The sequence below is a fragment of the Triturus cristatus genome, chromosome 5_1, assembly GCF_964204655.1.
Source record: "Triturus cristatus chromosome 5_1, aTriCri1.1, whole genome shotgun sequence".
NCBI lineage: Eukaryota > Metazoa > Chordata > Amphibia > Caudata > Salamandridae > Triturus > Triturus cristatus.
Genome location: NC_140587.1, coordinates 362,739,251 through 362,757,056, shown reverse-complemented (window position 1 = coordinate 362,757,056; position 17,806 = coordinate 362,739,251). Strand labels below are relative to the sequence as shown.

General features: G+C 42.6%; 1 protein-coding gene across 1 annotated transcript in view; it reads left to right on the top strand.

Annotated features, from left to right (window-relative positions):
* The window catches only part of LOC146830893 (fibrocystin-L-like), a 533,569-nt gene that overhangs the window by 15,187 nt on the left and 500,576 nt on the right, over positions 1 to 17,806 (top strand). Inside the window, exons 3-6 of the mRNA XM_085603812.1 lie at positions 607 to 693; positions 8,007 to 8,160; positions 8,286 to 8,373; positions 10,201 to 10,258. Coding sequence (XP_085459938.1) covers positions 607 to 693; positions 8,007 to 8,160; positions 8,286 to 8,373; positions 10,201 to 10,258 — 387 coding nt within the window. The remainder of the gene's footprint in view (positions 1 to 606; positions 694 to 8,006; positions 8,161 to 8,285; positions 8,374 to 10,200; positions 10,259 to 17,806) is intronic.

Below are 17,806 nucleotides of genomic sequence, written 5' to 3'. Positions count from 1 at the left end.
TTTGTTATGGTCTAGTGAGACCAGATTGGCAATTTGTGCTATTAGGTGCTATCTTAATTTAGAACTTTAAAAGTTCATATCTCTGAGTCCTCTTATTGGATTTTTGTCTTTTTAGTATAATTTTGTTCATTAAAATATTCACTATTTTTATAAATTTGAGTGGGATTTTTTATTGTGTTGTGTTTTTGACTCTTTAACTGTTTTGGTATCTCTGAATGCTTTACACATTTTCTTAAGTTAAGCCTGTCTGCTAACTGCCAAAGTTTCTAGGGATAAGTTCAGCTTAAAATTACTGAAACCTTTATTGGACCTAACAAGAATAATGGAAATATTGCTTGTGGTGAACTACCATCCACCACAGCTAATAATCCACATTCCTTAATATCATAATGTTATTATGTTTGTAAAAAGAAATTTCCAGAAATTAAGATGCATGATAAACGTGTCTTTTGCATAGATAGATTTGCAGTACCATTTTCTATTAGCTTGCCTCTTCCAAATTCCTCACTATATGCAGATGTTTATTAGCTTAGTGGTGGGGTACATTATGTCCTGAGAGCGACGTTATCTCTGAAAACAATGCTGACCAATATTTTCACTTTACAGCTGGCCAGCAGACCCCTTCAGTTTCAAAAATCCAGCCTTTTTATGGGAGCACGAATGGAGCAACGCGCCTCACAATCTCAGGACAGGGTAGGTTTTGAAAAAGAATGTTGTAAAAAAATGTTTACCAACAACATGCCTGTGTGTTTCACGTCATATTATGATAGTAGTTCATCAGCCCAGGCATATTATGCAACTATCCGCAAGAAGTGAACATTTTCACACATCATTGTACTGAGTTTTTCCTACAAGATGCAGCTATTATGACAAACTGCAACAATGACCTTCTGGGGTATAGCTCTTATTAGTGCAGCAGGTGAAGTGGCAATGTGGCTCTGTGGTTTGAAGGGCCCATTTCGCTTCATTCATTGCTGTCTCTTACAGGACAGGGGTGGGGAAGGAATTACCCATTAGAGCCACTCTCTTGCTCTAGTGGCACCGCCAAGTGCCTGCATGAACAATGCCCAAAGTCAGACTGTCCAGAGCGAGCTTGCCTTCTACAGGGGGAGCTCCCCAAGAAAAATTTTGAAAAACATTTTAAAGGCCAGTTTTTAACATACACTTTCTAAATATCTAAATATCAACTCTGACAGGCAGCCTATTAAATATTCCAGCACTTTCACAGTCCATATCTTTCCTCACTGGCCCCTGGAGAGAAGAGACTGACCCTAACAATGGGCTCGCAGTTTTACAGATTTTCACAGAGGAACCTCATCTAGAGGAGAGTGGCTCTCATGAGTTGATCAAAGTGAGAAGAATCAGACGCTCAGTCATTTTTTGAGGTTGAAGAAACAGACTGGCTCTTTCCAGGAAGCTGGACGTTAAGCATCAATGGGGTGACCTTGTGTTCCCCAGAATGAGGGTAACGTTCGGTGTACAATCACAAATAGTTTTGTCGGAAAAAGCTTGTAGCGCTCGATTACCCAAGGGTGTCTTGGTGCCAGAAACAGTGTGCCGATAGCTTTGAAAGGTGAGTGAAACCTATTATGAGCAATTAAAAAGTCAGGTCTTGAGGGATTTTCTGAACATCAGGAGATTGGAGGAAGCTTTGATATGAAGAGGAAGCTCATTCCATTGTAGAGATGCAACCCAACAAAGCTATGGCCAGCCCATGTCGCATGTTTGAATCTGGGTACAGTGACTGTTTTTGCCGACGAAGATCTTAATGGCCTATAAGGCAGGCACTAGTTAAAACAGTTTTTAGAGGCCTAGGGGACCTTGATCCTTCAGGGTCTTTTGGACAATACTCAGAGCCTTGAATGTGACTCACTACCTGATGGGCAGCCAGTGTAGCGCTCTCATGGGTTTAGCCACCAATTGATATTTAGGAATTGTAAGTAGGAGCTGTGCAGCTGCGTTTTGCAAAGTCTGTAGCCTGTTTAGCACATGTTTTGGGCAGTTAGATATAGACTGTTACAATAATGCAATTGGGACAGAGCAAGGGAAGTCACTAACATCTTCTGAAGCTGAAGGGGATGAAAGGGAGTATCTTCTGTATGAGCTTAAGGGTATGAAAGACCTTGGAGACAGCATTTACTTGATCTGTAATGGACAACTTGTTGTTAATCAGAACACCTAAATTACAGGCTTTGTTGACCGGGAACAGGAGAGCACCCATGTCCTGGGGCCCCCAAGTGGGCGTCCAGAATGAAGGATCAGCACCAATGAGCAGGACCACTGTCTTATCCCAGTTCAGCTATAGGCAGCTCTCTGCCATCCATTGGTTGATGGGCTGAATACAGTTGCAGAAGTTGGGTCCTGTATCTGATGTATTACGGGCAAGAGAGACCACAATTTGTGTGTCGTCGGTGTAGGAGATAATGGAAAAACTGAACGACTTGAGTTCTGCGAGAGGGGGGCGTATATGTTAAACAGCATTGGTCTGAGTGAAGGCCCCTGCAGAACCCCACATGAAAGGGAGAAGGAGTAAGAAACACATTTTTGTCAGTTGGACTGCTTGTTCGCGGCCATGAAGGAAAGAACTAAGACGTTTCCAGGCAGTGCCAGTGACACTGATACTTGCTAGGTGATCCAGCAGTCTGTTGTGATGTACGGTATCAAATGCAGCTGACAAGTCTAAATGTATCAGGGCGGCTTTGCCACCCCGATCAAGGGATTTCCTGACTTCCTCTGTTGCCTTAATTAATGCAATTTCCATACTATGCCTGGAGCGGAAACCAAATTTGGTATCATCCAGCTGATTGTTATAGAAAATAAACTTAACAAATTGAGAGTCAATTTCCTTCTCATTAAGCTTGGTGGGCACAGGGAGGTATGATATAGGGAGATAGCTGTTAGGCTCAGCGGGATCTAGAGATGGCTTCTTTAGAAGAGGGAGAACTAATGCTTTTTTCCAGCTGACTGGAAAGATGGCAGAGTAACACATATACTGAAAAATCATAGTCAAAGTAGGAGCTATTGTTTTGGCAATAGAGGTGGTTACCTTACGTCGACAAGGATCCTCTAAAATACTCAAAGAAGGGCATGGGAAAACCTCTCCGCGTGGAGAAGTGTGGCTCAATGATTAGAGCGGCAGACCCTGATGCAGAGGTCTAGCCCGGGACCAGGGTTCAATTCCTCGCCTTGGCGGGTCTTGGGCTCAAAATTCCATGGACCTGATAATTCTCGCCTCGGTGCCATTCCAATCATGGAGTCCCACTCTGCAACTCTGGGCAATAGCTTGCTTAATCTCCACAACGGCCCCCACAATGCTAAGGATGCCTGGCCTCCACCTTGGGGGTGCCCAGGAGTGGACGCCTCACAGGGAAAGCCAGGATGGGTTCCACAGCGGTATTCGTACAAGCGCCTTGAGACCCTTGCGGGTGAGTAGTGCACTATACAAGTATCAATTTACAATTTGCATCTATGAGCAGAAGTGGGTCCACAGACTCCGCACTGACCTGCATGGACTGAATAATGAGATACCGTGGGGGTACATTAACTCTTAAACCATACCGTCCCTTTCACCCCACGTGGTATATTTATGCCTCTTTGGTACAGGTTGTGTACCTCTGAAGCAGGTCCCGCTGGTTTAAACCACCTCCCTTACGATAACACTCTCATGGTCCAGATGTAAGGTTATAGGCACCACCAGATTATACCACATCAGCTTTGCCTTGGCGGCTTGGCTACACAACAATAGCCCCTTTGCTAGGTTGTTGGGCTAGCTAAATACAGTATTCCTGACTATTGGCTCACTTATATTTGTTTGTTCAATAAGATATACACATTTTTACTATGGATACAATCCTGAATTTATCTCGTATATACTCTATATACTTAATTGTTTTAAGCACTACTCCCTGTTATCTCGTTGATGAATACTGAGGGTATGGACAGACGTATTGCAAACCTCTTAGCTATCCTTCTCTGAGTCTGAGAGCAGAGTAGTCATGCATCTTGACTGAATAATTCAATAATTTAGCTAGCTTAACCCACAATTAGTTGAGCCCCAGAGCGCAACCTCCTTTAACTAGACATAGAGAATATAGATTCAGTAACCTATGTCTCCTCGATGCAACACGAGAGTTCGTTATCAAGTTTTGCGTGGACTAGTAGTCCAAAGGGATCTGCAGGCACCTCGAGCCTCAGGAACTATGATTCTTATGGGCACCCATCACCATCACACTAGGTGGGTAATTATATCACACCGGAGTGCACCCCATTGGCTCTGGTGATAAAAAGATCTGCAGCACATCACCAGTCATACCAGCGGCTGGGAGAGGTGTGGATTGTAGGTGTAAGGTAGGATGGGCATCTCGATGAAGTGAGTTGGAATGTGAGGGGCAAAGTGGGCCCCCTCCTTGGGAACTCCCAACTCATACCCGAGAGGTAAGGACTTGGTCTTTCCTGATTGTTGCGGCCCTCTCTACCACCATTAAGTACGCAGTACTCTCTCTCGACCACCATTTGGCACATGGTACTATTACAGCAATACCTTTTGCGGCCATTTAAATTTAGCAGAATATAGCAATGGAGCTATTGTCATGAAAGCAACATATTAGCTTGCATAATTTGCACAGCTCCAACTACCACCAAGATTTGGAGGCCGTGGCACCCACGTTGGGGTGCTTTGTAATCTAAACAAACATGCATAGAATGGTTTGGAGTGATACACACAAAGTACTTTGTTACTTTGAGTCTCTTTATATTCTTTCACTGCTCCCACTAGCACTAACGAAGGGGCGGAATTGTTATCCGCACCAGGGAATATATGTTTGTGAGTATTGAGGTTCACGCGTAAAGCTGAAACAGAAGAACCTCTTAATAGTGCAGCATGTATTATCACAACGTTGAGCCTGTGGCTTTAGAGTTAAGTATTACCAATATCATATCAACATCCATAATCACATCATTGAGCGTGCGGCTTTAACGATAAGTGCTACCAACATCATGTCCTAAGTCTTGGCTTCCCCCAAAAGAGAATGTGAGCTCATATAAACCTTCGGAAGGTTAAAAAGGATAGGATTTTCATAATATGTTTACTGGGCTATAGGTCTGATTGTCTGATAAAGACTCCTCAAGCATCACAATGACCTGTTTATTCTGTTATGCTAGCGTGTGACTACAATGGACATCGTCCCATTTCAGACCGGGGAGCTGTTATCCCTAAAGTTAAGGTTATGAACAGACCAGAGTGAATAGCAAGTATTTATAATATGCATGTGCACCTGTTTTGCCACATTACACGTGTCTTTGAGAGGTGTGCTGTGCAGTTTCACCTTTGTTTTCACAATGAGACAATATGAGTCTGCATGCTAGTTCTAGGACTTCCAAACATCTTTCTAAGACTTTCTCTATCTTGTTATTGAATTTGTAAGTGTGATTACTCATAATCCAGGTAGGACTCACCTGGGTTTCTTCGTTTCACCAAGCATTGTCTTACAGCAAATCGGCCAGTCCATTAGGGGTCCTTGGCCCTGATGAATGCCCACGACCTGTGTAGGCAAACAATAGGGGCAGAAACATGTCTTAGCAGGATGGATTGAGCCATTGTCCTCACTTTCCCTCCCAGTATTGTTTCTAGGTATACCCGAGGTCCCCAGCAAAGGTGAATTACTTGGGTGCCCCAAGATATTTATAAAGGATCTGGATCCCACAATTGTCCAGTTATACTTTAACTAAGAAACTCTTCCTCCTTCTTCCTAGTCGTTGGATGTCGAGTCCGCCCTGGTGGCACTTTCCTACGAGGGTTGGGAGGGATTGCCAATGATGACGTATGTCACAAATTGTGAGTGACGCTTACTCTTCAAAAAATTTGGCCTTCCCACACATCCTGACAGAACTCTTGAAATGCCTAAATCAGACAGGGATCATTCATTATTATTATTATTATTATTATTATTATTATTATTATTATTATTATATGTAAATTTATGTGGCGCAACAGCTACCCGGAAGTTTCCCGGCGCCTACAGACGCATGATAAAAGAGGGAAGCAGCGGGTCAAAGCTCAGACATTGAATAACCATGTTTTGATGCTTTTCCGAAATTTAACATCATTTTTTTCAAACCGCAATGAGGGTGGAAGTGAATTCCACAAAGGAGAAATAGTCCCTTTGTTGTCATAGCTGCCGTACCCGCTTGTATTATAATCATGTGACCACATCTGAGAGCAAACCTGCGTGGCTCCTATTTCCACCATTGCATTGAAAAGGGTTAAAATGTTGCAGTTTGTTTCTGCAGTGCTGAGCTCAGTTACAAGTATAAGAATGTCAATGCCAAGAGTCCAGAGACCAATGGTACAGGGAGAGTATTTCTTTTCTGCACTAGATGGTGACACTGCTAATGAGGGCCCAAATGGAAGCGTAGTGCTGTGACTTTGAGCGTGGTCCTGTGAGTTTGCTCCTTTGAGTGTGAGTGTGTGTCGATGAGTGAGATTGAGGCTGCACGTGTCCACACGTGATGATGACCCTGTGATCACGAGCACTCTGCGTTTGAATGCAATGCTGTACCTGTAAGTGAGACAAAATGCCCCGACTCCAACTCTGTGTCTGCAATAGAGTCACTGTGCCAATGCTGTTGAAGTGTAAGTATGAAACTTTGCCTCCAAATCAGTGCTTTAAATGGGCCGGTACTGTCTGGTACGGAGTACCGGCACTTTTTTATTTTGAGAGAGAGAGTACCGGCATTTCTCAAGAGAAATGCAATGCTTTTAATTGGAGAGTACCGGCACTTCTCAGAAACAAGCAGGCACTCTGGTACTAAGTACCTGCACTTCTATTTTTCCATTTCAAGCACTGCTCCAAATAATATACATCTGCTCAAGATGCTGCGCCTGCAAGCAGCGGCGGGCGGCAGTGGTAAGCATGGAGGGGGAGAGTAGACAGATGACAGAATAGGTATAATTAAATAAATAAATAATACCTAATCCATCGTCTGTCGACTTCCCCCCTCAGCGCCCCGCCCCGCCTCACTTACCAGTGCATGCAGCCGCTTCCTGCAAGAGTTTTATGCGAGTGTGACACTGTGTATGAAGGTGGTGCTGACGGTCAACATTCAACCCAGAGTGCCTGGTTTGCTAGTTTATTTTTCAGAGTGCTGGGCAGGAACTACCTGGAAGTCCTACACACCGATGGAAGGAAGGAGGTTGATTGTTACAACAACAGTAGCATGCAAAATAGAGCACCTTCCACTTTGAACCTTGTCAGTAGCAATAGATCTGAGCGAGCGAATGAGGCAAGTGAACCCGATAGTTGGAGATAATTACATTTATTTCCTTCTCACCATACTTCTTTCAGTCTTTTTGTCTTTCTCTCTGTCCATTGTTCTTTCTGTCTTGTTCCATCTTGCTTTCTTTTGTTGCATACTGTATGTACTTTTATCCATCCACCCTTCCATCCTTCGATCCATCTTTTCTCTTTGCTCAATCATCGTTTTATCCATCGAATCATTATCCATTCTGTTCTTCTCCCACCCTTTTCTCCATCCCTCCTCTCCATCATCTAGCTCTCCTAACCTCTGTTCACCCTTCTCTCCATCCACCCACCCATCCATCCATTCATCCATCCATCTCTGCATTCATCCATTCATCCTCTCTTCATCCTTTTCTCCATCCTTCCTTTCTCTCCACCCCTCCATCCCATCATTCCACTGCACGACATCTACGTGTGAGTTTCTTGGAGACCAGAGTCTCCAATTGCAATGAAAGGAGTCCTAAACATTACAAATATTTCATTGTTACACAGAACAGCCCAGTGACACGCACCAGCCCTCGCTCAAAATGCGAAAGTGGGGGCTAATGACGCCCCTAACCACCAGGAGTACTTTGCCATTGGCAGTTCATGTAAAATGGTCTTGAAATGCTAGAATAGTCTCAAAACATTTAAATATGAATTATTTATCATTTATGCAATGTTGTTGCACAGATGCTGACAGGCACCTACTTGGTTTTCCATTTTCAGGCTTCGCTGATGCCAACCAGATCGACTTCTTACCTAAGTTAGTTGACAGAGGCTTGACGGGGAACCTCGTACAAATGGTGTCTGCGACCCAGTCGATTCCTTGCGATGTGGAGAGAGATGCCAGTCATCAGGGGGTAGTAACCTGCTTTACCCGGTAATCTTATATTCCGTGTTATCTGAACGGATGCGGAAATGTAATTCCTGTTGTCGTGCAAGTAAACAATCACAACTGTGACCCCTTCTCGTTTGTATCCCCCCCCCCACACACACTCCTTCCAGAGCCATGCCAGAGGATCGATACACGGTGCGCGTGAGCGTGAATGGAGTCACCGCTACAGATATGTGCGGGGGGCAGTGCGTCTTTTCTGTAAGTGCTTCTTCAGATGTATATCTATTAAGAGCCATTTGTGTATGTTATCACTCGAAGGGCCATAAGAGCCCCTGCCAGACACAGCTTGACTTGTGCCAACAGACGATTTGAAAGAAATGATAAGTTAAACACTTGAGCCTCTGACGTGGGAGGGTAGAGGCTGGAGTGTTGAGGTAACGAACGAAGTGACGGCACACGCAGCAAATGCATTCGAAGGAGGGGTGGCTCATGAACTTTCAAACTGGTGGCGTGTTAATACACTCCTTGAATTGCACCGCACCAGTACAATTTTATACAAAAGTGTTTCGAAAAGCAATTTCCCAGCACAACTTTTAGAAACAGTTTGCCAATAGGCAGGTGATTTACATGGGGATTGAATAACCTGCACATGTACATTGGCATGGCCTATCCCTTTTAAAAGTGGGTAAAACATCGTTTCACTTCCATCTCCCATACTCCCTCTGTTAGGGAAAAGGGCCGTCCTCCCAGTGAGTGATACTCCGAAACCGGTCCCAGCATGGTGGTTTCCGGTCCAAGGAGCACCTGGTCTGGCAGCTGGGGCTGGACTGTTCCCATAGGAAGTAGGGTTAAGACTGATTTGCATATGGCTGGATCGAAACATGGGTTGCATGGTGAGTAGAAGAACAATGGATTTAACCCAGATCTGTGACTTAGGGTGAATGTTTGACAATGTTCAGCATCCACCAATCATCTTTTTGGGTTTCTATAGTCACCCTAAATGATAAGTGTATGCCCAGACGTAACTTCCGTACTCACTGTGCCATTGTATTCAAGCTAGCCTGGCCGATGAGGAAGTGCTACCCCGAAAGCGTTCCCAGGATGCTTGTTTCTGGTCCATGGGGGTCCTGGCCTGGCAGTTCGGCCTGGGCTGGTCCCATGGGGAGCAGGGTCAAGGTTGATTTGCATATGGCTGAGTCCAAACTGGAATGGCATGGGGAGCAAAAAAACAATGGCCCTAGGCCCAGATCTCTGTACTGGGGTGAATGTTTGACAAGATCCGCAAAAGGTGTGTGTACCAAGCTCTTGCTTATGTACCACCAAGGCAATGTATTAGTATCAGAAAAAAATGTTTTCTTATCCAGCCAGAAAATGTAAGGAGGTGTTAGAAGAAAGCATGAAGTAAAATGAAGACTAGGCATGCTTTGTATCTAGCCGCGAGGAGCCATGGCACTTGTATGTTTACAAGCTAACCAGTGGGGATACTGGAGCCCTGTGGGAACATAATATGGAAGTTGTAACACTTGAGAACGGACAGATATGGGATTCAGCAAGCACTCTGTAAGGCAAATTAGATTACCATATTCTTGTTCATAATTTATTTCAACCTGTGTAAAACTTCTCTTACATCAGGTTTCCTTTTATTGAAGTGACATGCTGATGAAACTCTTCTCTCTGGAGGTGCACTGTTTATTTACAGCAGAAAGAACATGGGGTGCACTGTTTGAGAATTCCAGTGCCTCCTCGTCTTTTCTTATTGGATAAATAAATGCAGTGCAACGTTCACATCTATCATGTGTAGATCTTGGAACAAATGGTTCCATGACTTTTGTTGAAAGTAAATTCGTAGTCCCAGAATATTTTGATTCTTCACACACAGCCCATACATCAAATAAAAAATACTTGTTACTTTAGATATGTGAAAAAAAACGAGACTATTCAGAATTTGTGTCTGCTCCTGAGAAAATAGAGGTTCAAAGCGTTGGCATGTGTATGACAAATCATATATTTATCAAAATGTAGATTTGCAAAAGAGAGAGTTTTATAGCCATTCTAACAAAAAACAAATGCTATTCATATTTTTAGGCTTCTTCGTCCTATACTCCCACCATCAACAGCATCCAACCTTTATCCGGATTTCCAGGTAAGACACAGTAAATATATAACCTTTTAATTGTTGGTTTTACAACTGAAAAAAGGCAGTTACTTTCAAGAACCGGGAGCAAAAACGCACAGAAAGGGCACTTGTTTATGCGCTGAAATTTCTAGATGAAAAAAGCACACTTTTATTTTTAATTCAACTTGTTCACAAATAAAAAATAGGTTCTAGCGCTCACATTATAGAATGAAGCTAAAATAAAAAAAAATCATCTACTCTGATCTTTTCAGAAATAAGTTAAAGTTTGAATGTTATTCAATTGAGAAACTGTCTTTCTCTATATCATTAATGCAGCTTCAATTGCCTAAAGAGGTTGTTCGTGTGTGTGTTTTCATTCGGGACATATATGTAATTTAAATGTTCCAAGAGATCACATGTTAGATCCTTTTTAATGTCTGGTTTGACAGGGCCAGTGGCGGCTCCTCGAGGGAGTGCTGCCGGGCGGTGAGCGGGGGAGGGGCAGGGTGGGGGTTAGTAGACACCGGCATACAGCCGAACGGAGTTAAGTAAATAAATAAAACAAATTACATTGCGGGCGCTGCAGCGTGATGCAGCATACGCAATGTAATTCGTTTTACGTCTTTATTTATTTACTTAGCTCCGTTCGGCCGTATGCCGGAGTTTATGACCCCCCCACCCTGCCCCTCCCCCGCCCTACCGCCCAGCAGCACTCCCTCGAAGAGCCGCCACTGGACAGGGCAGCTGTGACCAGACAATTTCATATCACTAAAGAGGTGCTCTGGCTCCACCTACATGTTGAGAGCCAGAAGGACAGGTTTTGATTGGGCAGAAGTTGTGTGCTTCCACAAAAATTGTGCTTGTCCTTAACCCCTTCGATGCGTGTGACGGAGTGGTTCCGTCATGCGCGTCGGTCGCGCTGTGCGGATGACGGAACCACTCCGTCACGGCCCCGCCCGCGCACGAACCCTTCAGCGCAGCGCGGTAATCCCCGCCGCGCTGAAGGGGTTAATGCAGCTGTGTTCCTTTTGTTTCTTTATCCAGCAACCTGAGTGTGAACTTTCAAAGGCACACACAAGACACTTTAAAGCTAATAAAGTGTCTTAGATAACAAGATAATTTTTGGTGTTTCTCTCTGGCAGCAGCACAGATGAGAGAAGGGCAGTCATTGACCTACATGGATTTTTAGGTCTGGCTTGTCAATGCAACTGTTTTCTGACCTTTTAACCTACACCAACATTATTCTACAGTTCTTATCTTCCACACAAGTTCAAATCCATTCCCATGATATTTACTTGTAAAGTGTCACATTACCATACAACATTTCTTAAAAGCCAAACCGGGTGTCATTGCAAGTGTTTGTTGCTTTATAAAATGAACCACTTGCCACTGAATATCTCAGCATTAATATGAACCATCTCCTGACTCCCCATTGCAGAAGAAACTAAGAAAATGTGTGTCATCCTCCCCCCCCCCCTTGAACCAGGGGGGCATAATTAATGACATGGTAATCTGGGGTACAGCAACTGATGGCCAGTGCATCATTTATTGAGCACAGGCTGCAGCAGTGCCTGCTGTGCTCTGCCTGTCTTAATTTATTTTTTGAAATGTTAAAGATTGATGCTAGCTTTACAGTTATTGAAGGGTCATTGTACCCTCTTCCTGTAATTTTATTGGGGTCAAATGGTCTCCAATATCACATGATGCGCTGGCACTAGAGTGAAAAGTAACATGATGTAACTCACGTGACATCATCAAGGGGTGAAAGTGTGGGCCAAGTCCCACCCACTACCAAATTGCTGTGAAGAATTTATGCTAGTGATTAAAATATAGTACAGCAAATTAGTCCAGAATTACATGGTTTCAGCAACAGGGCTGTCGATGTGAAAGGGAATACAACAACGACCTGGCAACAAAAAAGGCACTTCTTTGAACAATATAATTACATGGGATTCCTAGTAGGGTAATGTATAAATCTATTACTCCAACATTAGTAGTTCTTATCATGAACTATCATTAAATCCCCAGTGCCATACAACTTAATACTTAATAGTTCCCAAAAAGTGAGAAAACATTACCCTACTAGGAATCCCATGTAATTATATTGTTCAAAGAAGTGCCTTTTTTGTTGCCAGGTCTTTGTTGTTGTATTACAGATTGAGTGAAGGGTGGCCTGGCATACATTTTCCCTCTTTAACTCCTTGTTGAATAAAAGATGTAAAAGGGAACACAACTCCCAACTTAATAAACACAAATGGACTAAGCGAAGTGAATCTCTGCTTAGCACCTTGTTGCTATGACCGAAGAAACAGGCAGCTCCCCAGAGAAATGTGTTAGGTGTAAGTAATAACAAACAACACTAAAGATAAGAACACAGCATAATACATTTTACAAACTAATTTATCAAATTCAATTAAAACTTAATTAACAAAATGGCACAGTTTGAGTTTTCACTTAGGGACTTTTCTGGAATTCACAAATCCTACAGTGCCACATGGCAGCATACTGAAGCTGGTGATCTTCCCCTGAGATCAGATATGTTGTCAATGAATTCTCACTGAAGCCACCAATTATGGTGGCAAGTTGGAGAAAGTCAGATTTTGTAACAATTGAAGTCACTGTCCCTGTCCCATAGCTTTACATTTAGGTTAGCCAATATTATGATTCTCAAAATCCTCAGCACAGCATGGCTGTACTTTGGAGCAGGGTAGGACATCACAAAGTCCAGCTGAAGCCTTTTTCTTAATGGAAAACGTCTTGACCAGGACAGATCTAGAAATCATGCCTGCCAAGAGTACACCCCTCCTTGGGTGACCTCAGCACTATCCACAAAAGATTATTGGGCCTGTCACTCCGGGATTTTCCTATAGCCACCAGGTCCGCAAAGCAGGCATCGAAGCATAAAGTCACTCTCTGCCAGGACTCTCTCCCAAGTTTCAAGCAAGTCCACTTATGATTGTTCAGCTGAATTATTTTCAGAACAGGGAGCCCTTCTGCCTTTTGTGTCCCAGTAGGAGTAACAGAAGTTGAGCCAGATGATGCTTGCAGAGCAGATTCAGTCACTTGATGCCAACAGATACAAAGGGTTCTTAAGTCTTCTTTATTCAGTATTGAGGCAGAATCTTCTTTTCTTCTTTTGATGTTCTATTGATCCAGCATTCCACTGACTCAACATTTTGTTTTATTAAATGTGGATCATCAATGAATATTTTCGGTTATCCTAGTTTGTCCTCCGGTGGATCTTGCTTATTGTATTGAGGGGTGGAGGAACTAGGGTGGTTGCATGTTGGCTACCCAATGAGGGCTAGGAATTGGTAGCCAGTTTACAAATTAGTGATTAGAGTCCGATATATGGCCCTCAGGACCATACTGTAAAGATATAAATAGCAATGGGAAGTCCCAACGTCCAAATGAAATATAAACGAGTTAGGATCACACAGACTATCAACTCTGCTACTGCTATACAGAAAAGCAATACCAGAACCTGATGTTTAGAGAAACATTTATGGCTACGTTCACTGTGCATTAGTAGTTTAACAAACCCAAACACAGTCCCTGTAAAAAAAGAACTTTCATGAAACTCAAGAGACTCGGACATTAAAGAGTTTGCAATTTGATTTATATAAGCATGGATAAGGAAACAAGCAGCAATAAGCATTTTTAGTAAGCTTGGACTAGAGTATCAATAAAGTCAGTTAAATATGTAGTGTAAAACTACACAATAAACAGATTAAAGGAACTAAAAGCTCTAAGGGTCACCAGGACAGTTCAAGGAAAGGGCATAGAAAATGGGCTAAAGGAAAGACCCAGCAAGGCACTGCCAATCTATGGTTCAGCCAAGGAGTCCAAGGAAAGTCCGGGCTCTGCCAACAATAATGGCAAAGGCAATGACAATATGGACCAAGGAAAATAGAATCAGAGAGAGAGAGAGCACTTCCTCTGTCAGGTTACTGTGCACCTTCCAAGAGTTCCTCGCTTACAACAGCCCTATCCATTTTCATTTGCAGAAATGTGGCCAATGTCATTATCCCCAAATAAAAATGATGGAGGCATGTGTCTCCTTTTCCTGGAATCAATTGTCCCTCCTGCTTTGGACATTCTTCAATCTCATAAAGGGCTTTGAGGCCAAGTATTTTCTGTCACCTAGATCTTCAATGTGTTGTTTCCACTTGATAGAGATTGCTGTTGTGACAGTCATTGCCATAGCAATGTGTTCCTATAACTCGCCCAGCTGACTCACTCTTTCTAACTGTTTAGCGCTTGAACCACTTCAGCCTTCAAGCTCGGAGATGTATCTAAATTGTCCTCCAGAAGTCCACTTGGTTAAATCTAATCTGAGATGCTCACTAAAGTCATTGAGGTAGAGGCAGTAAGCAGAACTGCTTTCAATTCCAAGTTGATCTCAGACAGCAAAACGTACAATTTTTAAATGACATTTTATTCTGTCATAATTAATTGTCATTTTTGATAAAATATAGAAACTATTTTGATTGAAGTTTCTACTATTTTTCCAGCTGAAGTTACAAATATAAGCTTTTAGTTCAAGCTATGCCTGCCCGTGGAAAATGCATTTAGAGGTACATGGTAACAAACAGTTTTTGGAAACGTTTCACTGAGGAGACATACCTTTTTCAATATTTAGCAAGCCCCACCTTTATACTTTATTTGCAAAACTGTGTTCTCTAGAGTCACACATTACTCATCCTTGTGAGTGTTGTACACTCACATAGCAGCCACATGTGGCATTTAAATTACACACCGCAATTGCATTACCTTTGCCAGCTTACCAGAGTCTTACTGGTAGTCAGTTGGGCTAACCAATTGAAAAGTACATGTTCAGGAACAAAGCACACTCACAGTTCCACTTCATGCCAGTGTCACAGCTCAGTCATAAATAATACCAGTAAAACCAACAGAAAAACTGTGGTAACCTCTACAAAATAATGTCACTGCTTACACACAAGAATTAAACTATTAAAGTATTCCACCTACAAAGTAAACTGTTATTCTGAACAACTGAGGGAGTTATAAAAGTGTAACAGTTTCCAAACCAGGGTTTCCCAGCACTAGTAAAAGGGTTAATTCCAGATAAGGGAATTCGTTCAAAATAACAGGTCTTAAGGTTTCACGGAAAACTAGATAATTACATACTGATATGATACTAAATCAGGACCTTGTTCTACAGCTTAATAGAAAGGTGAAAAAAGAACAGAACCCTCTAGTCCCAAACAAGCCCTTTTTTTACTTTGAAGATAACAAGAGCTTACAACGTACAAAGGGGACAATGGGGGTGAGTTGTGACCTGATTGAATTTGGGACAAATCCAGCAAGACATTATGGCACATACAAAAGCCCTTCAAAGTGGGGCGCTTCTAAATTTGTAGCCAGTGAATAATACGAAGATGACGAAGATTGATTAATATGGAGGAATCCATAACAGAAGCCTGGCAGCACTGTTCTGTATTAATTTGAATCTGACACAAAATGTTGCCAATAAAATGAGGTACAAAGACTTCCAGTAATACATATAGGACTAGAGCCTGCAGCATTGACTTCTGATGTTCTAAAGAAAGCATCAGAGAAGCTTTCCACAATAGCTTTAGATAGTAAAAACAGGTGGGTATGAGTTTATTTTCTGAAGGGGAAAACTAAAATTGGAGTTGAGAAACATTCCTATATTCTGGGCTGAGGAAGGAGGGTGGAATGTTTATTCATCCTGCGTGATCACTTCAAGAAATGCCAACAACATTACACTGTGATGAAGTAAGGCCTGAATAATATTTCCTTGGTGATGATATAAATTATGGTTTTATAAAGTGTTACCTTATAGACTTCATGGAATTATTACCTCTGCAATGGTTCCCCTTGACAATATTGGGTACTTCATCACCTGTTGATAAAAAGTTCATCATGCTTTTGATAAAGGTCGGTCTTAAAATTCAAAGGACACATTAAAATTGTTGTGGATAGTGTAGAACTAAACAAGGACGAAAGAATCACTGAATGCTAAATGTATACAAACTCCTCACCATCATTATTAGCTCCCCAGTACACATCTTATGCAATTTATTCAAGCATCACATCCCCCACACCACTACCTGCTTAGGTGCAGCAAGCCTGCCTTTGCTAGCAGGGCGGTGCGACCGGTGCCACCGCACTGGGCACTGACAATGCCATGTTTTCAAGTATATTATAATTTTAAAAGCACCTTCTGCCGCGTTCCTTGCCTGTTCTTTCTGAAAAGAGATCGGAGTTTTGTCTAGTGGCAATTTTGACTCATCAAAAGCTAGCCCAGAGGGCTAATATGTCTGATGCAAAGAACGTGTACCATGCAGATCACAAATGCATATAATGTAGCTAGTTCAGTAGGTTACTGCTTTTGACAGAGACCCTTGTGTTACTTGTAGTTTATAGGTTAAAATCCTAAAATAGGACAACAGTTAATGTGTCATCAAAGCACTGTATGCAAACTGCAAAGTATAGGTTGGAGAGTTAAGATGTTTTGCCCAGTCTTTCATTCTACTAATATAAAAAAAATCATTTGGCTAGAAATACATTCTTATTAGTTAAGACAACCCCCAACCATGGTGTCATGTTTTAACTTCTGAGTGTATGCTTCTCCAGACCAAGCACTCTTAAACTATACTGTCTACCAATATAGATGACATGTGACTTCTACACCTTGTGGTCCTTTGTCTACTGTAACATTTCCTATACACTGATTTACACACATATGATTCTTGCCTCTGTGTACTGTGTATGTGATGTAAAGTGTTCTGATACCCTACACTAGTATGAATGGCTCCATAAAACAAAAGAAATGCATGTGAGAGAATGGTTATGGAGACTTAAGGAGCACTGTTAAAGGGTGGTGGTGAGGGAATCATCAGAGAAGGAGGTCATTGCGGGGGGGGGCAGCAAACATTGTCTTACTGGGCACCACCAGCGCTAATGCCATCCCTGTTTGCTACAGTACTGCGCCCTGCACTTATTTACCTCTGCTTAAGGAACAAGGATGTTCAGCTTATCTGAAAGACATAATGTTTCACACCAGCACTAAAGGAACACGTTAGTTTGGTGCCGAGCTGCGACACAGGGGCTGCGCCAGGCACTTGTTAGAGTCTGAGATCTCTGTAGTTCCTGCACAACAACTAAAAGTAGCAAAGCTGAGACAGTGCCTGCCTGAACATAATGGTGCGTATTTGCAATCAGTGGCACTTCAGCAGTGGTATGCTGTCCAGTCCATATGTGCTTGCAGTGGATCCCCAATGTATATCTACGATGTTAAGTGGGCCCATAATAGAGTGGTAGGTACATATAGGGAGTACATCACCCTGGTGCTCAAAATAAAAAATAAAATCAATATTAAGGCATGCAGTAGGTTATGAAAGCACCCGCGCCACAACAATATTTCAGATGAGTGAGGGGTCTATAACGGATGCCAAGATCTCAGAGAGCCACACGGTACTGTAATTCCTTCACTTTCCAAAAATGAGTCCTAACGAAAAGGACAGGGTGTGCACAAAATCCACCCTAAATACGCAGAGCCAGGCACCTTGCATAAGCCTATTGGGC